This window comes from Phacochoerus africanus, chromosome 1 (genome assembly GCF_016906955.1).
Source record: "Phacochoerus africanus isolate WHEZ1 chromosome 1, ROS_Pafr_v1, whole genome shotgun sequence".
NCBI classification, from domain to species: domain Eukaryota; kingdom Metazoa; phylum Chordata; class Mammalia; order Artiodactyla; family Suidae; genus Phacochoerus; species Phacochoerus africanus.
Window position 1 is genome coordinate 204,429,396 of NC_062544.1, and position 27,977 is coordinate 204,457,372.

The following is a 27,977-nucleotide window of genomic DNA, read 5'->3' on the forward strand; positions in this document are numbered from 1 at the left end:
TTGGGCAAAGCAGCTGTGTGTTGGAAAGCCCAGCCCGAAGGCACAGATCTGGGGCCCTGGCACCAAGACAGCCTCAGGCTGGTTGGCTGGTGTCTCTAGTGCACTGGCTCTGGCTGATATAAAGCCCAGTCTTTGGGTACCTTCCAGCTCCAATGCTGGGGGCCCTCTGCTTATGCGGCCTTGCAGCTTGACATGTCAGCCTGAACCAGCTCCTCCCACAGCCCTTGGGTGGAGCTACAAAGGGGCTGTCTTATCTCCTCTCTTTAACACTTTGCTGATGAGCAGGAAAGTAGTGAATAAGCAAATGACAGGAGGAGAAGGGCCCAGGGGGAGCTTAACAGCTTCTAAATTGGATGGTCTAGGAAAAAAAAAGTCATTTCATTGATCAATCATCTTGATCCTAAAATGCCCCCACAATAGAACATGTGGCAAAAATGAGTACAGATTTCTGAAACATGGACAGAGTGATAACAAAACTCTTCCTTCTCCCTGATGATTCAGTATGAAGCTACCAGCTAATACAGCTTTGCACATGAGTTTTGTTTTGTTTTTTGTTTTTTACTAGTCTGCCCTTCTTGTCAATATAATGAATGGCATATATGGTTTTCCCCCTTACAAAGCCAACAATTTTTTCTTGGATAAAGTATAGGAGGCTGCTTTCTAGAGTTAGTCATAGTGGGTATTCCTGAGTATCTCCAGGAGGAAGTAAGAGTAGGTAAGAGGAAAAGAAGAGAAAATGAGTAAAATGGCAAGAAGGACAAATCCACAGATGAAAGTGACAAAAAAAAAAAAAAAGCCATAAAATGTATCTTTAGAGATTCAAGGGGGAGGGGGGAGAAATAAGAAGTAAAGATTGTATCTCCATACCCTGGAGTAGGCCCCCCAGTGTCCAGGTTGAAAACTTGTTTGGGGTTGAGCAGATAGTGGAATTTCCGAAGAATTCTATGGAAAAAAAGAGAGAGAGAGAGAGTCCGAGACAGAGAAGGGGAATGTCATTGTGAGAAGTCACAGTAGGGCAAGCACCTCTGGAGCCCAGCGATGGTGGGAAGGGGGATCCATTTAAACCCAAGAGGGGAGAAGACTGTACTCAGCCCCTGCAGACTCTGAAGTCCCAGGTCCGGCTGGCCTCCCCCATCCCATCCCATTTCATCATCTCCCCACCATCCAAAAACTCTAGCCCTCAACCCCAGGAACAGCATCCCTTGCATAGAGGACAGGGCAGAGAAACCCGGAGAACAGAACTTCCATTCTCCCAAAGCTTTTTCCTTCATGGAGAATTTTTCCCAAACATTCTGTATGTTCTTGGTAGTATGAGTCTGATCTTTGTGGACTACACAAAGGCCTAAAGGGACCCTCTACAGGAAGGTCCCCCAAATCCTGGGATCAGCATGACATGCAAGAGGTGGGGGGTGGGGCAGAGGAAGGCTGGGGCCAGTGAACCCATCTCAGCTTTGTTTCCAAGCTCCAGCTTGAGGCTAATCAGGTCAGTTCAGGAGGGGTGCTCCACCCCTAGGACTGAGTTGGGAGCTATCATAATTTTTTTTTTTTTTTTTTTTGCTTTTTAGGGCCGCACCCATGGCATATAGAGGTTCGAAGGCTAGGGGTCTAATCAGAGCTACAGCCGTTGGCCTACACCACAGCCACAGCAGTACAGCACCCGAGCTGTGTCTGCAACCTACACCACAGCTCATGGCAACACCGGATCCTTAACCCACTGAGCGAGGCCAAGGATCGAACCCGCAACCTCACGATTACTAGTCAGAATCGTTTTCACTGCACCACAATGGAAACTCTGGAGCTCTCACAATTCTTGCTTAAACTCTGCTTATTATTTTTTTTTAAATCTATGCTATCTGTTCATTACCGCAGACTGGACACTGGGAGGTGGAGCTGCTCTGCCCCTTCCCCTCTCTCCTCCTACTCTCGGTGCTTCCAACAGACCAGGCATTTCCTTCATTGATGAGATGGGTGCCCACTTTTGCAGGGGTGGGATCAGCCAGGTCTCAACCAGATGATGCCTCGGCCACAGCTCTTAAATCAAGAAAAGACCTGGAAGGCTGGGAAGTTAACAGGCATCTCAGAACTTGGTCTGACTCTGGGAACCATAATAAGGGTTCATGTGACAGGCCCTCAGCTAAGCACTGTGTCTATTTTAATGCTCACAAAAACCCTATGGAAGGAGAAATGATCCTTATCTCCATTTTATGGAGGAGGAAACCAGGGCCCAGGGATGTTAAGTCACTTGAACCAGGTAATCAGGTGGTCCGTGGTGGGGCTGGAGTTGGAACGCAGGCCTGCCTCTCTCCACAGCCCACTCTGGTGTGGTCCAGGGAAAGAAAGGACCCGGGTGAGGTTGTCCTAGCCTCTCCATCTTGAAAAAGAAGAGAACATACCTTTCTCCTTGTCTCCCTCCACTCTTGGGGTTCACCAAGACCAGCAGGGGGTGGGTACCCGGGGTGGGGATGATCTTATACTTAAAAGGCAAAAGAAAAAGAAATTAGCTCTGTTTCAGCCAATGGGAGGAAAGCGATAAGAGAGGATGCTGAGACAGCTTCCTGCAGAAGTGGCTGGGAAGCAGTTCCAGGCATGGAGGAGAGGAGGGCAGGAGGCAGGAGGTTCATTGGCTGAGTTTTCTGAGGGATGAAGCAGCTGAGTGTCTCTAGCCTAAGTGGCCTTTAAGGACTGCTCACTCTGACAAGGGTTTGGAGTCAGGATCAGACATGGGGCAATGACATCACAGCTTCAAATTATTCAACAATGGTGTGGTATTGTGCCTGCAGGACAGGATTCGATTTTGTGAGGGATACGATGGAATGTGATCTTAGAAGGCATGAGCTTCTGGTCCTACATCTAAATAAAGTCACAGTCATGAAGTTAACCATTGCTTCTGCCCCGGCACCCTCCATATCCACGTTTCCAGCCCCAATTTTCCTCCTGAGCCCGGGTTCCACATTTCTCACTGTGCAGGGGGTATCTCCAGCCAGATGTCTCACCAGAACACACCCCAAACCTGACCTGTCTTCATTCCCTATATAATTGGCCCTCTCTCGTGGCTACTGTTACTGTCCATTCAGTCAGGCAGGGAAGCCCCTGTCGTGCCAACGCTGCTCCTGGAATGTCTCCTTATCCCCAGCAGCTGCCACAGAAGCCACACTGCCTCATGTAGCTCCTCCCCAGGACATCACTAGTCAGGGCACTCCTGCTCAGACACCTTTAGTGACATCTTGTTATCTGGATGATAAAATCCACACCTCCTCACCTGGCAGGTGAGGCATTTCAGTGTAGCCCCTTCTACTGTTCTTGCTCGATTACTCTAACTCTCATCACAGTTCCAGCCAAGCCCAGCTCTTACCCTCTAGAGAGTGAATTCCCACCCTGTGTGGGGCTGCTCATGCTGGTTTCTTCTCCTCCTTAATGCCCCGAAAGGCCCCCTTCCTTCTTTGCTACCTTTTAGAAGAAACCTCTCATCCTCAGGGCCCAATTTAAGAACTATTTCTTCCATGACATTTTCCTTGATTACTGCAATGAAAACTAGTTCACTTGAAGCATATAATATCTTCCAGATTTATCTTGTTATTGTTTCTTTGTATGTGTTTTTATTTTTTATTTTCACAGCTAACTGTCTCAAAACATCAACTGGACTTGAAATGCCTCGGCAACAGGGTGGGTATGTGTATAACCCTCCTATCAAGGGCTCCGCTGCCCCAGATACAAGAGTGGGCACTGGATAAATACTTGTGGCTTCAGTAGAAGAGCACATGGATACAGACAGGCAGCTCTGCTCCATATCCACTATCCAGTGCCTGCTTTTCCAGATCTCAAGCTGAAAATTCACCAAACACTGTGCCGTAGTGTGGGAAATGGACAGCAGCATTCTTTATATATTTTAGGTATTTCCTCATCTGCCAACAGTAATTACTGTGTGATACCTAGAAGTATCTTGGAGCCTGAGGAGTAATTCTTTACCTCTAGGGGTGATATTCAAAATGTCTAACAACCTGGATAGTACAGGCACTGCCCAATCAGAATAGATGCCAGCTAGAAACAACTGACATACCTACATTGTGTGTGTGTGAGTGTGGGTGTGTGTGTGCCCCATCCGACTTTCTCCCTTTCCCATATTAAGGTTCTGGCATCCTTATCACATATGTTTTACACTAATATCCATGTTCTCACTGAATCTTGGAGCATCTCTGGGAAGTGTGCAATGCAGGGATTTCTAGGCCTTTTTTCAAACAAGGAAACTTAAGGCTCGGAGGCAGAGGAGGAGGCCCCTGTGTTCCATTTCCTTTTCTAGCACTCATTATCTCACTAGACGGCCTTTCTTGCATTCCCTGGAACTTTGTGAAAGGCACAGAAAGAAGTTCATTGGTGAATCCAAGCAAAAAAATGAGTTCTTAAATATACATTCAAGGATGAAAAAGAACTTTTGGATCTGGTTAACTCTGTTTTGGCAGATCATATTCTGGAGACAGCTTGGCAGTCTTGGAAAACCCAATTGTCTATTTTTAGGCCACATTCTTGTTATTACTCAGGAGGTGTGCATGTTGAAGTTTTATTCAATGTGTTCCTAAAAAGATGCTACAGCCAGTTTGGGCAGCCATGGGATAAACCCACCTCCCTTCTCACCACTTGCTTACGATGCAGTGGTCAAAGGTAATTCTGGAGGTGGAGATACAGTCTCTTGTGTGATACAATGAGAAAGCAAATGGTGAGATGTGTTTCTCTAGAACCCAAACCCTGTCCTTCCCTCCACAGCCTTGGGCCAGCTTAGAATGAATGAGTGGACTCAGGGCTTGCTGAGGTACCTGCATGACGAGTTCACCCTTGGTGGACACACTACCATCAGGCTTTCCATCTTGCCTGTCCTGTGAGAAGAGAGAAAAGACAAGCATCTTTTGAAAAAAAATATGTACGTTATTAAAAAAAAAGAGATCAGAAGGAAAAGAAATGGTTAATATAAAGAAAGAGAAGTGAAAACCATTATAGTGTAGGGAAGAATTTTTCAAAGTGAGGCTTTGGACCTGAAAAAAGAAATGCTCCCTTTGGGTTTCTCTAGGACTCTCCAAGCCTTTGTCCTTGCTAGTCCCGACTTTAACTGCAGGACACTGGAAGGGACACAGGAGAGGAAACCCTAAAGCAGGCAGAAATTGACTTTGTTGATATAGAAGCTTAAAGGTTTCTTTTTTGGCTTTTTAGGGCCGCACCTAAGGCATATGGAGGTTCCCAGGCTAGGGGTCCAATCAGAGCTACAGCCACAGCCACAGCATCTGAGCTGCGTGTGCAACCTACATCACAACTCACGGCAATGCCAGATCCTTAACCCACTGAGTGGAGCCAGGGATCGAACCCGCAACCTCATGGTCCCAGGTCGGATTTGTTTCTGCTGTACCACAATGGGAACTCCAGAAGCTTGGAGTTTTGAGAAGCAACATCTCAGATGTGACTTCTCTGCTCAGAACTATCTAAATGATGTGATACTGAGGAAGTCATTGGTCCTGTTGAGGTTTATTGAGGTTTCTGTCACAGATAGTAAAATGCTCAAATCTAAACCTGCAGATCCATGAATTTCTGTACAGGTATATGCCCTTGTAACTACCGTCTCTTCTGGCATAACTCTGTTTGGATTCCTGCTATCACACCCGTTTTGCAGCTTTTGTATTTCATATGAATGAAATCATAGATTTTCTGAATCTAGCTTATTTTGTCCAGGATTATATTTTGAAGATTATCCATATTTTTGCATCTAAGCAGTTCTTTTCCACTGCAATGTAGTATTCCATTATATAAATAGGCCTCTACTTATTTTTCTCTTGACAGTGGTCATAGATTGTTTCTGTTGTTGACTGTTATGAATAAAGTTTATATGAACATTCATATACATGTCTTTTGGTGGATAAATGCTCATCTTTCTCAGGTAGACACACAGGAGGGAACTTGTTGAGTCATGAGAGAGTTTCCAATGTAGTGGATACTGCCAAATGGTTTTGGAAAGTGGTGGCTTTTCCCTTAGGTTTTCTCATGAGAAAGAAGATGGTCAAACCAAGGATGAGATATGAGGAATCACTGGAATTCAGCAGCATCTTAAGTTGGAAAGAGAACAGTTGAAGTGTTTGGCACTTGCTTTGAAAGAGGGGTCTTTAACACAGGTGACCGAAAAAGTCCCAGGTGGGGACAAATGGAGTTGCATTTCACAGTTTTCATTTCTCCGAAGCCTGGGGCTCACAAGGCAGAGGGAGGTCCAGGTTTGGAGTAGCAGGGACAAGGGAGGCCTGGGAAGCCTGGTGGTGCACAGGCGGTGACTGAGGTCCCTCGAGCTGTAACTTGCCTGCAAGGTGCTTTCCTTGATGGGCCATTTCAGAGCTTCTGGGAGTTCACTGGATGGGATCATTTTAGTCAGGGGAGTTTTCCCTCACAATCTGATGGTACCGCACTGACCTCTTTTAAACTTATGCTGCAAACACAAATCCTCAGAGTTGTTTTGGAAGCCCTCTGAGGGATGTGAATGTCTGAACACTGCCTTCATCTGAAATGTGAGCTGGAGGAAGACAGAGCCCTGGTGGGGCGGGGCAGGGCGGCAGCACTTACCCGGGTGATGGGGCATATTGATGTGGGCAGCAAAATATGGTCTCTGAGTTCCCCGCCATCACACAGTGTTGACAATTCGCATTTGCGATGGAACTGGAGGGAGAGAGGAAGGGGAGAGTAAGTGAAAGTGATCAAGGAAACATCAAGTATGAAGGTGTACAGGTTACCAAGGAGGCAGACGCCCTGGGGCGCCTCCAAATCCTGATGCACTGTGGCTTTGGCAGTATAGCAGAGAGAAAGACTGTGTGTGTGTGGTGTGTATAATGTGTGTTTTTGTGTGTGGTGTGTGTGTTTGCATGTGTGGTATGTGTGCATGGCATGTGCGGTGTGTGTCTGTGGCACGTGTTGTATGTAGGGTGTTTGTGTGTGTGCGGTGTGTGGTTGGGGTGCCAAGTCTGCTGTGGGCAGAGAAAGGAGACTGAGTGCTGCTCACGGCAGCTGAGCGCACTGGCCTGTGGCCTGTCAGTGCAACGCCCCCATGTGGATGGCAGAGCCTCTTGGCTCTTTGACCCCTAGGCCCCGAGATGCTGAAAGGGAGGACATCATGTTGAACAAACTCATGAGGCTGGAAGTAAACCCCATGACTCAACCTGTGCATTTTAGAGTTCTGCCGCCCGATGTGGAGACATGTCCTTTTGGAGGCTGATACCTGGTCAAGGGGACAAGCCTTGGCACCGAGTCTGCTTTGGAAGGCAGGTCAGACAGCTCCAGCTATCCAGGGAGGAGGCGGACATCTGCTGCGGCTGGTGGCAGCGGGCACAGGCCTCTGTCCCCAGCAGTGGGGCTGTGGTCAGGAGTGGGCCTTCCTCTGGTTGCAGGGATTCTAGCATCTAGTTCCTCTCCTGTTCTGTCAATGCCCCAGCCCCGGGTAACAGGTGGGCAAAGAAAGTTAATGGTCCAGCCTGCTGTTTGCAGCTGTCTGGTCACAGAGACAGGATTGGCCTGCTTCTTCTTAAGTGGCCCTGGGGATGCCCTCTCTCTGAGCAGCTGAGACTTACTGGAGGCAGTCAGACTTAGGGCACTGAACAGGGGTTCCAGGCCCCCTCTCTAGCCTTGCCTACTTAGCTCTGTTTGTGCCCTCTGGCAGGATGTCCACTGCTGCCTGGCTGTAGCTCGAGCCAAAAAAAAAAAAAAAAAAAAAACCCACTGAAAAGAAGCAGGGTTGCCCTGGGCACCAACCCACCGTCATCCGGCACCACACGCAGTGCCGCGCATTGACACTCTGGTAGCACTTGATACTTTTGTGGCACCGGTCACACTTGACGGAGGAGTTCCCTTCCACCCACGCGTGCTGCATCACCTGCAGGAGGGAAGGGAAGGATGCCAGGGAAGGCTGCAAGGCCACGTCCAGGGCCCTGGCCCCGGGGCAGAGGCTCTGCAAGGAGCACAGGAAGCGGGGAGGCCAGAGAGGCCTGTTTCCTGTTTCGTGGATGCACTTTGGGATGCTGGGCTACTGCTGCCTAACCTCTGTCACGCTAATCAAGGTAGATGAAAAGCCACTTTGCCTGCTCTTTGACTAGTTCTTCTCCCTTGGCAGTCAAGCCTCTGAGCAGCGTGTCTTGTCTGGCAGTCCATGTGTCTGTCTTGCAGAACTCTTTGCAGAGGGATATGCTTATGTGTGCCCTCTTCTGGAAGGCAGCGTGATGCAGGGAACCGCCGGAGGGCTTGGGCTGCAGACAAAAGTGGTTGGAGTCACTGATCTTCCACTTTGCAGCGGGGTGACCTTTGGCCAGTTCTTGGACCTCTGTGAGTCTCAGGTCCTTCACCTGTAGAAACTAGCATGATAAGCTCAATCTCTGGGTTTGCTGAGGATTAAATGAGACAGCACATTTGGCACAGACTTCCTGGCAATCCTGGCTCTTGGGAGGTGCCCCTGATGGGAAACTCCCTTCCCCTACTATCTTCTATGGTCCAGTGCCTCTAAGCCTTAGAAGCCCCTCAGGACCACCTAATGCCCAGCCCTCACTCCAGACCAAAGACATGAGAGTCTTTGGGGATGAGATCCACCACTAATCTGTTTTAAAGCTCCCTGCATGATTACAACGTGCAGCCAAGGTTGAGAAGTGCTCTGCAAGGAATTAGAGGGAAAGCCCAAAGGAGCCAGTGGGTGTCACCAGCTAGTGGCTTTCATCTCTGTTTCCTGGGACCTGCTTCCTGGCCAAGGAATGCCCCTACGGCAGCCCAGGAACTCAGGAAGCAGGTGGGAATGTGTGTGTATGTGTGTGATTGTAAGTGCAAAGTGACCCACGACACCAAATTCTGGGGGCCTGAGCCCTAGTTAAGACCCCCAGGAAATCTATAGAACTTCTCAAAAAATCTTCCACTCAGGTCGCCCAAATAGCAGAAGGGGTGGATATGGACTCCAGGGGAATGTGAGGGCAAAGCCCAAAGTGCCAACTACAAGCACGATATTAAAAACACATGGAGTACCTGCAGGATATCATTCATGTTTGTTTAGATGGAAGTTTTAAATTACTTATCAATTAAGTTACCGTGTCCTTCTTCCAAAAGGTTTTTGGTAAAATTGTTGCTCTAGAAAATGTGTTGCTTTTATTTTGTGGTGTCTCACCTGCCGTTCACCCCTGAGGGCATAAACAACTTAGATTGTTAAGAAATTTGACATCTCCATGGTCACAATGAATTTGCTCCAAGATATTATTATTTCCATTTTACAGAGAAAAAATATGAGGCTCCAGAGAGGTTACGTGACTGGCTCTAAGTTCAAAGAATGGTATGTGTCCAAGCAGGGACTCAGGGCCAGGTCTTCTGACTTCAAGTCCACAGCAGTCTCCCAACCATGCTGCCTTCTCCATTCTTTTCTGGGATCAGAAGAGATGGTAGAGGATGCGGGTGGTCCCTGGAGACTCAGAAGGTCATGAATGTCTCTGTGGCCCCTCAGTAGTCTCCCTCTTTTCTGAGTGTGGCAATGGCCAGAGTGCGGCTTGGGGCCTGAGCCCAGGATGTGCACAATATGTGGTGAAAGGTATGGGCATGGAAAGGCGTGTGTATGGGCGTCGGGGTGGAAGGAGTAGCTAAGAGGCCATGTGGCGTCTCACGGGCATGCACGCTTGTCCCTGCAGGTGCCTTTCTCTCTGGGTCCTTCTGGGGAGGGCTGGATACCACCCCCATCTGCTAGCCATCTCCTGACTCAGATTCCTCAACGGGGTCTTCCCTTGGCAGGAACTTAGAGGGCCCTCTCCTGCTAATTTGAAAAAAAAGTCTATTTCTAGACTCAGTGCCTGGTACCGCCCAATGGCTGTACGGAAGAGAAATCTGGCGGCCATGTCCAACCTCTTTCCCTCTCTCATCCCTACATCCTCATCACCAAGTCCTGGTGCTAAGACCTCCAAATTATCAAATTCTTTGTGTCCTCTACCTTAGCCAGAGGAACAGTCAAAACATTCACCTGGCATGGCTGGGGGACTCACTCAGCACACACACAGCCAACCCTGTGCTACTGTGGACACATCAGAGCATAGTGGGTGAGGGCAGACCCCATCCCGGTCAGACCCCAAGTGCAGCACTGCCTCTTGCCTGAACTGCAATTAACCCAATCTCATCTCTTCATGTGCTCAAAACTCTTTTTTTTTTCTTTTCTTTTTAGGGCTGCACCTGAGACATATGGAGGTTCCCAGGCTAGAGGTCTAATCAGAGCTACAGCTGCTGGCCTATACCACAGCTCGCGGCAACACTGGATCCTTAACCCACTGAGCGAGGCCAGGGATTGAACCCGCATCCTCATGGTTCCTAGTCAGATTCGTTTCCACTGCACCACCACAGGAACTCCACTCTTCAGCGGCCCTTTAGCTGCATAGGTAACTCCCTCCCAACTCTTTAGCTGACCTTACAAGACCTCTGCCAGCCTGGATCTCACCAGTTCTGGAGCCCATCTCCTGCCACTTCCTTTTAAGCATCCTCTCTCCCAGTCACACCAATCTAAGTATAGATCCCACAATAAGCCATGTCTCCACGCCTTTACACTTAAGGCTTCTTCAGCCCAGGGTGCCTCGTCCTCCTCGACTCCTTACGAACTCCTCCTGATTTGGGTTCAAGACACGACTCAAATGCCACCTCCTCTGTGAAAGCTCCCCTGCCTGTACCGCCTTGGTGCCTCATCTGTATGTCCCCCACAGCCCTATTGCTACCATATATCTCGCCACTTTGTGCTGTGCTTACGTGCCTGGCTCCTCCCACTGGGCTGCACAGTTCGCCAGGCTGAGGACCACCATCACCTTATAACCTGCGAACCCCCTCCACAGGGCGGGCACCAAGGAGATGCTGAATGGATTGATGGATGAACAGGATGGATGAAGTGTGGTCCTTGAGGCAGACGAGGGACTGGATAAAGCTCCCAAAGCCCCTTCCTGCCCAGGAATCTGTGGAGATGGACATGTCACCCAGGACACAGCATGCAGTAGAACCAGGCAATAGGTGTCACCAACCTCGCCGCCCCTTTTGGTTTTTGAGTACGTTTTGACACACCCAGGGATGTTTTTGGATACACAGCGTTCATGGACAGTGTATTTACAGTCTGAAAAAAATAGAAAAGTGTCTATGAGTGACCACCTAGGAAAGGTGAGCCGTCCCCCAACCCCCAACTCCAGTGGAGGCCCATGGCCAGGCCAGGGCAGGGGACGTATGCAGCTGGCCCTGCCTGATGGAAATTCCAGGGGTGCTCCTGCGCCCTCCACCTGGCACACTGCCTTCCCCCGCTGGCCGTGAATGCAGCAGGAAGGTGCTTTCTACTTAAGGGGAATGTGAGGACTCAGCCCGATGGCTCCACAAAAGCCACAGGGTGAATGTCCAGATGCTGTGGAATGGATGGCAAGGCCAGGGTCTTCCTGACTCTGGAGAGAGGCAGGCCTGGGCCTCACCCCTGGCTCTGCCATTTGTAATTACCTACATGATCCATCTAGCAGACATTCCTTCACCTCTCTAAAATTCAGGGTTTTCTACCAAATGGGAATAAGACGACCCTTCTTTCTCTTTGTGGGGCTTTTGAGGCATTAAATGAGATCTCTGTGTAAAGCACCACGTGTCTGAGTCAGGATAGCTATTCGACAAATTACCAATGTTGTTACTACTCACTCCTATGCCAACAGTAGAGGCCCATAGGCCTGGAACCTAACAGGGTCGATAAAAAGTGGGTGAGAGGTGGATTTGAATGGGTGCCAGCAAGACTGCTGGGCCCTTTCTTTAGCCTACTTCTTTTGTCTGGTGGACACTGGGCCCAACTCTGCTAAGATGACTCTCTGGCCGAGGTCGCCTGCTGCTGAGCTCCTGTGGGCATTTCACCTGTGGGCAGGTGAAACACTTTGGTGACCAGCCCCATACCTGAGGGCCCTCCCTGTGGCAGCAGCTGCCCAGTCCCTTGTGGCTTCAGGCTGAGTGCTTGCTGTCTGAGTCCAGAAGTGCTTGGCAGGAGTCTGCACCCACAGCCCTGGGTCCTACAAAGCCTTGCTGTGGCTCCTCCCCCTCCTCCTGCTCCCCAAATCCACCCTGCTTTCTTCCTGTGCCTCCATCTCTTTCTTATGTTCTCCTTTCCAGTATCCCTTCCTCCTTTCCCACGTGTGGTTTTTTCCTCCTCTCCAGCCCGACTCTACTAAATGGATCATAAAGAGAAACAAATGGATACTTTTAATTTCCATTGTATTTACAAATATAGCTGCTTATTAATTTTTAAAAACCCAGGTTTTTCTGACCATTCAAAACATTCACTAGCAAAACCCAGCTGAAATTCATATGAGGTGCTTTTATTTATTTTTAATTTTTTTTGTCTTTTGTCTTTTTAGGGCCATACCCACAGCATATGGAGGTTCCTAGGCTAGGGGTCAATTGGAGCTGTAGCTGCTGCCTACGCCAGAGCCACAGCAACTCGGGATCTGAGCTGTGTCTGCAACCTACACCACAGCTCATGGCAATGCCAGATCCTTAACCCACTGAGCGAGGCCAGGGATCGAATCTGCAACCTCATGGTTCCTAGTTGGATTCGTTAACCACTGAGCCATGACGGGAACTCCTGAGATGCTTTTAGTTGCATGTGAACTTTAATAACTTTTTTCTAGAGAGTCAGTGGCCCATAACAAGACTCTAAAAGGACAATACTTCTCCATTTAGCTTGGGTAGAACAAACACAGTACATGGAGGTCTGGCTTTACTCCCTGCTATTGGAACAATACGGGATGGTCCCTGGAGCTAGGAATCAGAGGTGCCTAAACTTTTCTGGAAATGGTGCAACCATGGGCAATGCAAGATAGTTTCTGGTGAAGAGGGGTTTGAAGGATGTTTACTCACAAATGCAGCACAGGCCTTGCTTCCGAACGCCTACCAGCATAATGTGGCAGAAGTTGCAATAGGTTGGTTTCTTGAAATGCTTCAGGGTCCAGGCATGCCTCCCATCCCCCTTGGAACCCTGCAGGGACAGCAAGGGACTAAGACACTGAGCAGGCAGCCCCACATGGGCAGAACCAGTAGCTGCCTCCTGCATGTCCTCTTTTTACCTAAAAAGTCTCTTCTCATATTTGGAAGACAGTTATTCATTTATTTTGCTGTTGCATGCATTCTTAATAGAAATGCAAATCAGAACAAAATCCTTTGTATTTTCTAAAAGAAGCAAATATTAAAAATTAGGAAGATCTGAGTGGAGTATATGAGGGCGGGGCAGTATAAAACAAGCCCTCTCCTGCACGGCTGGTGAAAGTGGAAATCAGAACAAACTTTCCTTCTTTCTTTTCTTTCTCTCCACTTCCTCCCTCCCTTTCTTCCATTATCTATCAATCACCTAATCTATTATCAATCATTTATTATCTATATATCCTTTTTTATAACCTTCAACCTATCCATTTCCTTTTGTGGATTCGATCCCCCAAAAATCATTTCTGAAAGATAGATGAGCATTTTTGTGCTCTGTCAGGTATTTAACCCAGCATTACTTAAAATAACAAAAAGCTGAAAATATCCTAAAGGCCTCAAAATGACCAAAAGGTTTATGGTACATCTGTATGATTTCATGTTAAGTGGCCATCAAAAAGATACTTATAAGAACATCCCATGGCTTGGGAATGTGTTCATGATATGGTCCTAAGTGGAAAGAGCAGAATGTAAATCTGATGATATGTTATGATCTCAGTTTTATACAATAATAACTTGGATGGGGAAAAAAAGGTAACCAAACTATTAACAGAGGTGAGTTGTAGCTAGTAGCACTATGGATTTATTTTATTCTGTAATTTCTCCTTCTATATTTTCCAAATTTTCTACAGTGAGGATATACTAGTTTTATAATCAGGAAAAAATTAGCTTAGTAAAAACAATGCACTCCTCTCATCAACTTTCTGTACACAGATAAAATAGCAAAGTGACAGACACAGAGGGAGAGTTAAGCCATTTCCTCTGGCCTTGGCTTGGAAGCTAATTCATCCTTATCTACCAGATAAGCCACACCTCGTATAGTCACACACTTCCCTGGACAACCAAAGCTCCCTCTTCCAGCCCCTGGGGGCATTGGAGGCTGTGGTTTCTGTAATATCCCTCTACATATGGTGTCTTTGAAACTTCATCATAGGCTCCATCAAAAGAGTAACTCTCGGGCTGGTATTAAGGGCAGTACAAAGTACTGTAAGGTAGTAAGACTTGAGAGTCAGGTACACGGAGTCCAATGTACTGGATTGAAACCTACTTCTTACTCCCAGGCCCCTCTGATTTGGGCCGGTCATGGCAGCCAGATCCATTCCTGTGCTCAACCAACTCCTGGGCTAATGGTCTCTAGAGAAGCGCATGTGCTTTTTCAAATGCTGGTCTCCCCTGGGGGCCAGGATAACAAGCTCTTTTCCTCTTACTACCTCAAACCCTGATTTTTATAGATTCAAACCTTTTAATCTTATGGTTTCTACTAGAGTAATTGGGGTCACTAATTGAGTAAGTGATTCATTAAAAGATGGATTCATTCATTCCTCTGTCAAACACTGACCTCAAGGGCTTTTTTTATAAAAATTAAATGAAATAATATACGTTAAGCTCCTAATCCAGTACCTGACACATTGTAAATGAAAACTTTCCTTAAGTTCCTACTCTGTGACAGACAGAAGGGGACACAGAAATAACATGTGCTTTCCTATGTGTAAGGAGGTAGATCTATGCCTATTCTAGAAATGAAGAAGCAGAGACTCAGAGAAGTTATCCCAATGGCTAAGACTACACCGATAATAAGTGACCAAGCCAGTAGTCACACTGGGGCTCTTGCTGGCCTCTGAGCCCATGCTCCTCCCATGCCTTTCCTCCACAAACCAGGGTTTTCCTTCCTGGACAGAAGGGAAATTACAGCACTCCTAGCAGACCCAGTTCCTTCTTCATATAGCCCAAAGGACATCATTGGACCTAAAAATACCTTTATTAGCAAAATCAGTTTCCTGATTCTCCCTTTCTCAGATACTATTTTCATAGGTATAGGGTAAGAAGCAAAGGGACTTTGACTTGGGATAAAGCAACATTTCTGCTTGGGTTATAGCACCATCATGTGGCTCTTTTACTTCTGCATGTTGGAGGCTGCAGGGTGTGGGAGTAACCTTCCCTAGGCATGCCAGGTTTCTGCTGAGGCTGCAGTTTCCCTGGGAGATAGACTGTTTCTCATGTATCCCATTCAAAGATCCCCAGACTCTGCAGTGGCCATGTGTGGGATTTGAAAAAGCCAAACAAGGAGTGAGACATTTAAGACATCAAGGAATACTTTCTCTAGAACCCCGATTCTTTAAATATAAGAACGTACAATTTAGTGCATATTTTCAAATAAACGCATAAAACTTTTGATTAACCAAATTTGCCTTTCATTCACATTTTCCTGAAGTAAAGTATGGTTTTCTACAATGCATGTTTTCAAATAAATGCATACACACACACACACACGTTTTGTCTTTTTAGGGCCGCGCCCATGGCATATAGAGGTTCCCAGGCTAGAGGTCGATTTGGAGCTGTAGCTTCCTGCCTACACTACAGCCATAGCAATGCCAGATCTGAGCCATGTCTGTGACCTACACCACAACCCACAGCAACACCGGATCCTTAACCCACTGAGCAAGGCCAGGGATCGAACCTGAATCCTAGTCAGGTTCGTTAACCATTGAGCCATGAAGGAAACTCCAATGCATAAAAGTTTTGATTAATAAAATTAAATTTGCCTTTTGTTTTCATTTACCTAAAATAAAGTATGGTTCTCTATGAGGTTGATTTGGCATTTGGTGGAGGAGGGGGGAGAGACTCTGGGGAGAATGTTGAAGAAATAGTCTCTCTCTCCCTCTTCCAGCCATAAAAAAGTAGATCGCGTCCAAGCAAAGAGGTGGTGGCACTTTGAACCCAGCAAAAGTCCAAAACAGGAAATAGAACTAGAAACTGGGAGTTCCCGCCGTGGCGCAGTGGTTAACGAATCCGACTAGGAACCATGAGGTTGCGGGTTCGGTCCCTGGCCTTGCTCAGTGGGTTAAGGATCCGGCGTTGCCGTGAGCTGTGGTGTAGGTTGCAGACATGGCTCGGATCCCGCATTGCTGTGGCTCTGGCGTAGGCCGGTGGCTACAGCTCCAATTCGACCCCTAGCCTGGGAACCTCCATATGCTGCAGGAGCAGCCCAAAGAAATAGCAAAGACAAAAAAAAAAAAAAAAAAAAAAAAAAAAAAAAAACTAGAAACTGGTTCCTTGTGATTAAAACGCCCCATCTCTATTCCCACATTTGAGAGGAAAAATGATTATGCTGGAACAGCACTCAAGCAGAACTTCTACTTTGATTCAGGTTCAATCTTGAGTCTTGATAACAGAAAATATATGTTACTTATCTGCATACCCTCAGGTCCTAGCTCATGTGGGCTCTTGTACACAGTAGGTACTCTGTCTGGGATCATGGCCTGAGAAGTCTGCTGTTGCTGAATATGAAGATGGCCTCTGGTACTAACTAGGTGTGCGCCCATGGGCAAGTGCCTTACCTCTCTGGTCTTTGGTGTGAAAAATGAAGGGGGTAGACTAGTGATCACCAAAGTCTCTTCCGGCTCTGGCCCTCTAGGGTCTAAGGAATCAGAAGGGAGTGTGTAGATCCTGGTTTACTGACTTCTACTTAGCACTTAGAAAGAGCTGGACATGCTATGAAATAATTGAAGGATTCTTAGTCCTTGAGAGTTGGGCATGAAGGCTCAGCTTTAGTCCTGAATCGCACAACAGTCAGATGGACAGATCATGGGCAACAGCGTCAGCTAGAGGCTAACCCAGCTGAACTGCCTTTTCTGTTCCTCTCTGTGACATTCCAGCAATCTCAAAGAGCTGTTGTCATACAACCTGTGTGACTGTCTGGTAAAAGCTAATGTCACCAATTGTCCTTCTAGTCCTAACCTTTCCCACCTCATGCATGGAAGCTACCTTTCATGGCAAATAAGCAGATTAGGTCAGGCGCCAGTGATTTCACATTAAGCCTCTACATATATTCCCTACTCTGATCAGACTGGGAGGATTCTTTAATACACCCTAAACTTTCTTTCACGTGAGTCTTTGATCAAGCTGTTTTCCTCGCCGCAAACTCTCTCTTCTCTCAGACAAATCATACCCATCCTTGAAACCCAGATCAAATGTCCTAGGTCCTCCCACTTGGTCCTTATCTTAAGAATGGGATGTCAAAATCCCACACATCATTCAGAGCCAGGCCAAACACCCTCTGAGGCTTCTTCCACTGGTCTTGCTCCTAAATGTGAGAGGTTAGAAAGTGCAGATTCTTTGGAGTCAAGAACAAGTACACGCTGGCTCCTCCTTTTGCTCTTCAGGCTCAGAATCAGTTTTCTATCTGTATAAATGGGTAAAAGAACATCTACCTTATCTGGCTGTTTCTATTGTTAAATAAGCTATCATCACTGAACACCCGCTGCTTCACAACAGATCAGTATTTTTTCCTTCCTATCTTTCCTTCCTCCTTCCCCAACTCGTTTAGCTTTTTTAAACCTAATTTGTGAAAAAGATGGACCTCTTCCTGGAGTATTTTTGCCCTTTGCCTGGTTGAGCGTAAGTTTCCAGATATTCATTCTGGAATGAATATTTGTGTCTGTGTCCCCTTGCAGCCCTCAGAACAGTATCATTATTAAGTAATAATTTAGTAAATATCTGTCAAGTGAATGAATATCTTTCAGGCACTACTAGGTAAAAAGAGAAGACTTTTAGGGTGGTCTAGAGCATATGGGGTGTCCACTGGGAAGTGCTGGGCAGAAGACAAGGATATTAACTTCCACGTGGAGTCTGATATTTCTCAAAGGTGAGTGATCTCTGAACTCAAGCTTGTGACTTACAGAGTCGTCCATGCCCAAGAGGACCAGCAATGGGATAGTGGTCATCCCTCCGTGGACCCACTCCTGGAGAGACACAAAGCCATCCCGGTCGTAGTCCATCCCTTGTAACATCTCCTTCAATATCTGTGGAATCCATAGACCAGCGATTGTCCATGTGCATCCTCGACTTCTCAGTCCACCTCCCCACCCGCCCTCTTCTTTCTCTTTTCTCCTGTGTTTTCTGGCTTGTGTTTTACCCCTTTCCTCTCAGGTTAAGAGTGAGAAGAGCAATGAGGGAGTGAATGGGAGTGAGGAGAACAGGGGTCCAGGCCTGGCTCTGCCTAGACCTCACTGTGTGACCTCGGGCAAGCGGCTCTGACTCTTTGGGTTCTGCTTTGCTCATCTGTAAAAATGGAATTAGGATGGCTGTTTGCAGCACTGTGGCAAAGATTTGAGAAAATGTAGATAAAATGTCAAATATAATGTACTGACAGGCGCCCCCAAATGTGATTATCATTGTTAATATTACCTGGTGATGGAAAAAAATCTTTAAAAAGTCCTTCTAGCTCTAAATTGTCTAATCTGTGAATTTCCCATTATAAATGTCTGGCTCTAATGAAAAGATTAGGGGATATTATTAAGTATCATTATGTGAGTTAGTCTACATATGCTTTTCCCTGCTACCTCTAATTTGTCCCCTCAGAGAAGTGGGAAGTCAAGGCGTAGGACCCCAGAGAAGCCACCTGCAAGATGAGTCTGGGGGAGCCTGCATAGTCAAAATGTTTCCAAGTACCCACTCTCCTCTTAGAGGCTCACTTAAAAGATATCTCATGCTTCTGGAAACTCACAGGCCTTAGCTCCGTGGGATCCCACTGGAGGTACTGGGCAATGTGCAGCATTTGGTTGACAATTCGATCCATCTCCTAGAAAACACAAAAGGGAGAAACCAACTGAAGATGCGTTTTTCAAGAGTAAGACTTGAAATCAAACCCTGTGGGAAGATGGGCAGGGCAGAGTGTGAGAAGGAGCTGGTTCAATATATTGGCATTTTATCAAGCGCTATTTTGTTTTCTTCTCTTTATTTCTGCCTGGACCACAAAGCTTACAAGAGAGCAGTTGCTCACAAGAAGCCCAGACAATGGATAAACCAGGGGTAGGCAGAAATCTCACCGAACAGTGACCTCCCTCCAGACCCATCTGGACTCACCTTCCTTATCCTACTCTGTGCTTCCACTTAGCATAAAAAGCCAGTCCCCTTTTCTCTTTCTTTGTGATTATAACTCCTACAAATAACTTACAAATCAAGGAATTTCTTTCTTCCCTCTTTTCCCCTACCTCATTCCCATAGATTTAGCAACTTTGGATCCATCTATACCCCCTGGAGTTCAGTTTCAGTTGGATATAGGGCCACTGTGTTGGTCCTTTCTCAGGCACTCAGATTCCTTCTGGCATCTCCTTTGCTTCCTTTGTATCAAGTCCAGCCCAGGGCCCAGGGCTCCTGGGATAGGAAATTCATGAAAGGTATGTTTGCCTAATGAGTGAGCCTTTTGTTTGGTACCAGCAAACAAAAGGCCTGGCTCCATCTAAAACCTCACAGAATTGCTGGATGCTAACAAATCCGTGCACTGAGAATCCCACTGTAACACACTGGACAGAGGAGGCATTTGCATGTCTTGAGCACCATCTAAGATGCTCACAGTACGGTTGATTTGGCGACACATGTTGGAAAACTGAAGCAAGGTTTAAAGGGTACTTCTACTAGGTAGTTATTTCCACCAAAACATGCAAGCTAAAATCCAACAGGGGTTTACAGAGTTGTATTTCATAGATATAACCCATTGCAAAACTGCAGATGAGGCACTTCTGTAAGGAAGTGGGCGGAGAGGTGGACAGAGGGCTCAGCACAAGTTCCAATGGAATAAAGCTTGTGAATCTTGTTGGGGCCAAGATACAATGTGAGGGAACAGTGTGATTCAGGAATTAAGAATGAGACTCAATCTTGGGCTGTGTAAGTAGGTGGGCACTTTTAGGAGGCAGAGTGGGCAGATTTCAGCAAGGACTAGTTCCCCTGATGTCCACCCTAGTCAGATCATGTGTGGATACTTAAAGGGTCACGGAAGGGTGGGTTCAGTTCTATGTCATTTTTTTTTTTTTTTGGTCTTTTTGTCTTTTTAGGGCTGCACCCTCGGCAAATGGAGGTTCCCAGACTGGGGGTCTAATTGGAGCTGTAATCGCCAGTCTACGCCACAGCCACACCAGATCGGAGCCAAATCTGCAACCTACACCACAGCTGACAACAACGCGGAATCCTTAACCCACTAAGTAAGGCCAGGGATCAAACCTGAGAGCTCATGGTTCCTAGTCGGATTTGTTAACCACTGAGCCATGACGGGAACTCCATATTTTTTTTGCTTTTTTTAAATTAAAGTATAGTTGATTTACAATGTTGTGCCAATTTCTGCTGTATTCTTTGCTATAGCAAAGCGACCCAGTCATACATACATATACATTCCCTTTCTTATATTATCTTCCATCATGGTCTTTCCCAAGAGACTGGATATAGTTCCCTGTGCTAGACAGTAGAACCTCACTGTTTCTCTCTTCTAAATGTAATAGTTTGCCTTGTGCCTGTTTTAAGAATGGCACTGACAAATAAGAGCTTGACCAGAGTGAATATGTAAGCCAGCCTTATGAGAAACAGGGTAGAACATTTGAGCTTAGAAAAGATTTTAAAGAAGATGAGAGAATATCTTCAAATACTTGAAGGCCTATGGTGTACAACTGGTACTCCCCTGGTTAGCTGTCCTGGTCAGCTACAGAAGGCAAAAGTAACCCATAACCCAGGGAGTTAGGAGCTGAGAGGGTTGGCCTATTTTGACTTCACCACTGGGTTGGGGGAGGAAAGGAAAGAGCAGAATCAGGATTTTTTTTTTTTGGTCTTTTTGGGGCTGCACACAAGGCGTATGGAGGTTCCCAGAGTAGGGGCCCAGTCGGAGCTGTAGCCACTGGCCTACACCACAGTCACAGCAACCTGGGATCCAAGCCGAGTCTGCGACCTATACCACAGCTCTCAGCAACGCCTGATCCTTAACACGCTGAGAATGGCCAGGGATCAAATCTGTGTCCTCATGGACGCTAGTCAGATTCATTTCCACTGAGCCATGATAGGAACTCCAGAATCAGATTTTGTACTGAAAATTTCCCTGGCCGACTAGAGATGCCTTTTGTGCTAGAAGGATGCCCTCTCTAACAGTCATTCCCAGAAGTGAAGTGGCTGTTTTAAGGTAGTGGGTGAACTCTCCATCACAAGGAGGCTGGACATCCAACTGCCCAGGGGTCTTGGTGGCAAGCGGAACGAGAATGAACAATTTTGAGACTGGCTTCAGTCCACCAATGTCACCTTTCAAATAGATCCTGAATTTAACCACTTCTTACCACTGGCACTGCTGCCACCCTGGTGCAAGTTACTATAATTTCTTGTCTTGATTATTTGAATAGCCTCCTAACTGGTATGCCTGCTTACATGCCTACAATCTAGACTTAATGCAGCAGCTAGAGTGATCCTATTAGGACCTAAGTCATGCCTCTGCTCAAAATCTCCAGTGGTTCTCCATTTCTCCAGAGTAAAAGTGAAAAGCCTTTCAATCACCTGTAAGGGTTGGTAAGGCTTTGCCAACACCCTGTCCCTTCTCATTACTTCTCTGATCTCATCTCCTCTTACTCACTCTGACCTCATCTATTTACTCATCCTGCTCCAGTCACTCAGGCCTCCTGGTTAATCTGCTAACATTCCAGGCACCCTCAGGACATTTGCACTTGCTGTTCCCTCTGCCTGGAAGATGCATCCTCTGGATATCCCCACGACTCACTCCCTCACCTTCTTCCCATGTCTGTTCAGATGTCCCCGCTTCAGGGAGGCCTTCCTTAGCTCCTCTAGCTAAAACTACAGCTTCTTTCAACTCTTCCCTCCTTTATTTTTCATCTAGCATACATCTCCAACACCTGTTTGACTATGCTTTTCAGTGTGTGTGTTTGCACTAGAATGGAAGCATCATGAGGGCCCGGATCTTTGTCACTTGGCTCTCTGATACATATCCCCAGTGCTTACAACAGTGCCTGACAGATCCTAGATACTCAGTAAATACGTGTTCATCAAATGCTTAAGAGTCTGTGATTCTCTGATGGTTCCTGCACATGACCCAATCCACAGCACTGCAACATGGCTGCAGGGATCCCATAAAGACAATCTGGGGTTGAGAGGGAACCTGGATGATGCAATTGGTCTAGTGGACTAGTTCCCTTTCTTCCTCCCTCTGATCTGACTCAGCCTCATGCACTTCAAGCACAGCCTTTCTATTAATGAATCCCACCTCTGATACTGCCAGTCATGAGGACAAGGCTTATGTGATTCTATTTGCCTTCTCCCTTCTGCCTTCTTCCTTTCCATCCTTCTTCTTACCCCATGACCCCTGACCTATCCCTGCCTATTCCTGAGGGGAGGTGCCAGTGAGACTCAGGCTTTCCCAGGTACAGCAGGATGGGATTGTGAACTCAGAGCAGACAGAACCAGACTCCTAGAGCTGGTGTCCCGGGGTATGAGAGGAGGGCAAGAGTGATGGCCTTCCTCCTGCCCTCTTGTCCTGGTCTCGCTGCCTCCCCACTTCCTACCTTCTCCCCTCTGCTCCTGGGCTCCAGCAGGAAATTGCAGGGGGAATTTCTGAACCAACTGGGAAGTTAAACTACATGATATGTTAAGCACATCCCCAATCTGAGATTTAGTGATCTGGGGCTTCTGGAATGAAAAGGCAAGTTGGAGTTCACTCTCCTCTGGGCTGGCTCCTTGGAAATACAAGGTAGCGGGGGTTCTACTCATTTTGGCAGCCCATATTGAGACACTGCTATTTCTATGAAGACAGCACTGAGAGTTTTCAGACTCCCTTCACCTGCTCCCCTCTCCCCCAGCCCTTCTCGGATCTTGGAGGGACATTTGGAGAGCTTACCTCTTGGTCCAGAAGCCCGTTCTCATCTGAATCATAGAGACGAAACATGACTGCAAGAAACACAGAGGTGAGGCTTGAATTGTCTTCCAGGCACCAGGGACAGACCGAGGCTCTGCTGCTGCCAGGTTTTAGATCAGTTCTGACCATCACTGGGGCAAAAACTGTTGTAGCCAGTTCACCTGCCTTCCTTAGACAGAGGGTGGGAGGAGGGAGGAGAACCAAGCCCCTTGGCTTCTGGGACTGTTTAAGCAATAACTCTGTGGCTGATGAAATCTGGGTAATGAGTGTGGTTCCCTCATTCACACCTCTCAGCATCACTGAAACACAACTCAAGGTAGGTAGTGGGGCAGTCACCAGAGTTATAGATGGGACATTGCTTCTACTCCACACAGAAAAGGTACGGAGTTAGGTTCAGATCTTGGCATTGAATAAGTCATTTAACTTCTTTGGGCTCAATTTCTTCATCTGTGAAATGGAGATCTTATTAGTTTCTTTATCCTAAATTTTTTAAAATGACACGTCAAATCTATGGTGTTGGAATGTAGAAAGCACTGAAGAGATGTTATTTAATTTTCTTTCATTCATGAATATTTATATATGGCATTTAATATGTGCAGTGTACTATCCTAAGCATTTCTTCATTACTTATTTTTATTTTTTACTTTATTTTTTGTCTTTTTAGGACCATACCCATGGCATATGGAGGTTCCCAGGCTAGGGGTTGAGTCAGAGCTGTAGCTGCTGACCTACACCATAGCCATGGCAATGCCAGATCTGAGCCAAGTCTGCAACCTACACCACAGCTCACAACCTACACCAGATCCTTAACCTGCCAAGTGGGGTCAGGAATTGAACCTGTGTCCTCATGAATGCTAGTCAGATTCGTTTCCACTGAGCCATGATGGGAACTCCGATCACTACTTTTTAAATCCTCAATAATGCTATGAAGTAGATGCTATCACAGAAGCTATTGTAGTTCTTTTTCTAAAACGTCAACATGCTATTCAGAAACATCCTCTATAGTGTTCTAGCTATAGAGAGATGTAGGATGAGAAAGATCTGGAAGAGAATTTTGGGCAAAGGACTAAATGTTCATTTATAGGATTTGGAAACTTGCATTTCTTTCTTTCTTTCTTTCTTTTTTTTAGGGCCGTACCTGTGGCATATGGAAGTTCCTGGGCTAGGGGTCAAATAGGAGCTGCAGCGGCTGGCCTACACCACAGCCAGACAACAATGGATCTGAGCTGCATCTGTGACCTACACCACAGCTTGCGGCATCACTGGATCTTAACCCACTGAACAAGGCCAGGGATTGAATCCACATCCTCAGAGAGACAATGTGGGTCCTTAACCCACTGAGCCACAATAGGAACTCTTGGAGACGTGCATTTCATTCATCTGAAAGGTAGAGATCCTGTCTGTGGTCTCAGGAATAAGCAGGGTGGGGAGCAGAGCTGAACACGTCTTCATTTTTTTCCCCATCCTTTAAAAGGCTTCGTCACACTTGTGTTCTCTGTGGAGCCTCCCTTGGCTGACCGTTCCCTTGGACCTCTCGGCACATACCCACAGAGTCACAGCACTTCTGTTAATTTGCCCTTGTATTATCACTTCTATATGTTTTATGCCTCTGTACCTAGTGTTTATTCAGTGGTGTGTCTCTGATTGGAGTTTAAGTTATTTAAAAGTAACTGGGCTTCTGATTCTATATGATTCCTCTGAATGTCCTGGTCAGACACTCAGCATATGAGGCTGACTCACCAAACAGATTTTGAATGATGTAAGAAGTAAAACCCTTCCTGCTAGTGTTGTACCAGCCCTGGGCCCAGTTAGAGAGCTCTAATACCAAGCTCTCTTTGGTCCTATAGTGCATGAGGAGTAGAACAAGAAAGTGTAAGGAAGCATCCTATCTTTTAGCAGCATGGCCTTGGGCAAGTCATTTAAATTTTTTGTGCTCTCTTATAAAATGAGAACAATCATGTCAACCTTCTAGGGCTATTTTAAGGTTAAAATGAGACAATGCATTTAAAGTGCATAAAAATAATGCATAAAAGCAAAAATAAGGTGTTCAATGATGAGTTATTACTGTTGTTATACATTGATGATGGGTGGAATTTCAGGCTGTCATTTCCAAGAAATAAAAAAATGCTTTTTTTTTTTTTTTTTTTCCTTTTAGGACCATACTTGCAGCATATGGAGGGTCCCAGGCTAGGGTCAAATCGGAGCTACAGCTGCCAGCCTACACCACAGCTACAGCAACACCAGAGCTGAGCCTCGTTTGCGACCTATACCACAGCTCGTGGCAATGCCGGACCCTTAACCTACCGAGTGAGGCCAGGGATTGAACCCACATCCTCGTGGATCCTAGTCTGGTTTGTTAACTGCTGAGCCATGATGGGAACTCCTTTTTTTTTTTTTTTTTTTAAAGCTTACCTTGGAGTTCTCTGGTGGCTCAGCAGGTTAAAGATCTGGCATTGTCAGTTCTGACCCCAGAACTAATGCATGCTGTGGGTGTGGGCCAATAAAACCAATATAACTTGTTTTCAATTACTAAAATCAGGGAGGACACAAATTCATTTTGTTTTAATTAAAAATTTCTTTACAGGAGAAATGACCAAGTTTTGCAATAAAAAATTGCAGGGTAAAAAATAAGTAAAAGATTAAAAGAGACTGAAGAGACATAGTAACCAACAGCAATGTATGGACCATACTTGGATCCCAATCCAAACAATGTTCGAAGTGTTTCCCAGTCATGGGAAAAAGTGAATACTGACCAAATATGTGATAATGGTAAGGAGCTCTTTTCTTTAGATGTGATAATGGCATTGGTTATATTTAAGAAAAAGTCATATTTTAGAGATACATACTGAAATATTAACAGATGAAAGTATGATGTCTGGAATTTGCTAACCATTGAAGGTGGTTGATTGGTATATGGAAGTTCATGGTAGTCTACTTTTATCTACGTTTGAAATTTTCTATAGTAAAAATTTTTTAAATATACTTTCTTTTTATCACCATTACAAGACTCAGTCTGGGAGTTCCTGCTGTGGTGCAGTGGATTAAGGATCCAGCGTTGTCTCTGAGCGGTTTGGGTCACTGCTGAGGTGCAGGGTGGATCCCCAGCCTGGCCCAGTGGCTTAAGGATCTGGCATTGCCACAGCTGTAGTATAGGTCACAGCAGCAGCTCGGATTTGATCCCTGGCCCGGGAACTTCACATGCCGCTGGTGCAGCCAAAAATTAAAAACAAAACAAAACGAGACTCAGCCTGAGATGGACTAATATGAAGAATCTGTCACACCCTCTCATAGTTATGAGCAAATATAACGCCTGAAATGCAAATTCCAACTGAATGCGGGAAATAACGTGACATTTCACTTTTAACATTAGCCAAAAGAAACAGAAATCTGGTACACTTGCTTCCAAATTAGCATTTAAGGCTTGTAATTTTTAATACCTCAAACCTATGGGGGAGGTTTTAAGCTCAGCTAATGAGCAAACTTTCATTTTGTTTTTGGCAAGGGTTAACCTTTGCCAGACTGTCCTTGCTATTGTTTAAGTTTTGTTAACTATCTGCTTATTAGCTGGAATTTTGACTTTTGCTATCACGTATGCTTTCACTTCAATGGCTACTAAGATCCCAAGAGAAGCCAAAACAATATATGTAGTTTTAACAAGGTCCTACCTATCTCTATTTTTAAAAGTTTGCCTGTAGGCTCGCAGAGGCCATTGAGACCGTCCCAGCATGAGTCATCTGCAAGACTGTTGACTTTTCTTTTTGCCCCCAGCAATTATTCTCCTCCTGAAGACATGTTTTTGAAACCAAGCTCAACTCCCCTAATTAACTAGCCCTCTTTCTCTAGGGGCCAAAACACTTGGGGTGAGTGTGGGTGATGAAATGGAAATAAGCTTTAACAAGATGAGGTTGATTAGATCTCAAGGAAAAAAGAATTCTTCATAGGTAAAAAGTTGCATGGGCATGGAATAGAGGAAGGAAGACAGATGTTGAAAATCTTCCCTTGGAAAGGCCTCTAAGAGGAGGCAGCAGCTTTCTGATTGGAGGCTTTCAGGAAATCCCGCCAGCAAAGGAAGGCAGCCTTCACCCTTGATTGAAACCTTTTCCCTTTCCAGATCCTGGCTCTCAATACCAAGGTCTCAGATGTACCTCCCACCCACTATACAACTGGTGCTGTGTCCCATGGTGGATTCTAGGAAATACTCTTGCCACTGTTGGTGACAGGGAAGAAAATCTCTCCATAGGAGGCAGGACCCATCCCCAGAATCCCAGATCAACCTCCAGCATGTTTAGAACAATGGAGAGGACACAAGCTCATCCTCTAGGAAAAAGTCAAAGTTCTCTGACAGGGTGTATACTTACACTCTAACTTATCCTGAGGCCTCCCTGTCTCGAGCAGGGACAGGTAACACACCACATCCTTCAGGTACACTGTGGGGGATTCTGAGCCTGGTGATTGAGCCACAGGACTTCCTAAGGGAGTTGCAGCCACTTGGTCTATAGCTTGAGCTTGCTTCTCGGTGATCTTTGATTCTGTGGCAGGCAAAAGGAAAGCATTTGAAGGACACAATGCTTAGTAAACATGGAACCCTTTGTTACCCCATTCTTTTCATTGTAGAGGTAAGAATTTATATAACGGTCTTCAAAAGCGTGGGTTACACAAATATGATCAAATTGGTGGCCATGGAAATCCAGTTTATAGAGTTCACACTCTCTACATGAACTCTATTCTGACCCCTTTAAGAGTCTATAGCCTTGGAAATTCCTTTTGTGGCTTGGTGGTAACAAACCTGACTAGTATCCACAAGAACATGGGTTCTATCCCTGGCCTTGCTTGGTGGGTTAAGGATCCTGTGTGGCTATGAGCTGTGGTGTAGGTCACAGACACAGCTCGGATCCCATGTTGCTGTGGGCTGTGGCATAGGCTGGCAGCTACAGCTCTGATTTGACCCCTAGCCTGGGGACTTCCATATGCCACAGGTGTGGCCGTGAAAAGATCAAAAGAAAAAAAAAAAAGAGTCCATAGCCTTGTAGGAAACTTACCTATGCTCTACAAATTTCTAGAAAAGATGACAGTGATTTTTAGT

General features: G+C 46.1%; 1 protein-coding gene across 8 annotated transcripts in view; it reads right to left on the reverse strand.

Moving 5' to 3' along the window:
- DGKG (diacylglycerol kinase gamma) overlaps positions 1 to 27,977 on the reverse strand; it is a 211,808-nt gene that overhangs the window by 104,011 nt on the left and 79,820 nt on the right. For 5 of the 8 annotated variants that reach the window (XR_007136006.1, XM_047788394.1, XM_047788399.1 and 2 more), the window contains 11 exons: positions 27,253 to 27,423; positions 22,877 to 22,926; positions 18,725 to 18,799; positions 17,898 to 18,020; positions 12,883 to 13,000; positions 11,031 to 11,119; positions 7,772 to 7,888; positions 6,589 to 6,681; positions 4,809 to 4,868; positions 2,394 to 2,473; positions 868 to 942 (listed from right to left, as the gene is read on the reverse strand). Coding sequence is in view for 7 of the 8 variants with exons in the window: in XM_047788394.1 (XP_047644350.1) it covers positions 868 to 942; positions 2,394 to 2,473; positions 4,809 to 4,868; positions 6,589 to 6,681; positions 7,772 to 7,888; positions 11,031 to 11,119; positions 12,883 to 13,000; positions 17,898 to 18,020; positions 18,725 to 18,799; positions 22,877 to 22,926; positions 27,253 to 27,423 (1,051 nt within the window). In the remaining variant the exon portion in view is untranslated. The remainder of the gene's footprint in view (positions 1 to 867; positions 943 to 2,393; positions 2,474 to 4,808; positions 4,869 to 6,588; positions 6,682 to 7,771; positions 7,889 to 11,030; positions 11,120 to 12,882; positions 13,001 to 17,897; positions 18,021 to 18,724; positions 18,800 to 22,876; positions 22,927 to 27,252; positions 27,424 to 27,977) is intronic. The other 3 variants (XM_047788419.1, XM_047788407.1, XM_047788413.1) reach the window with 3 other exon arrangements.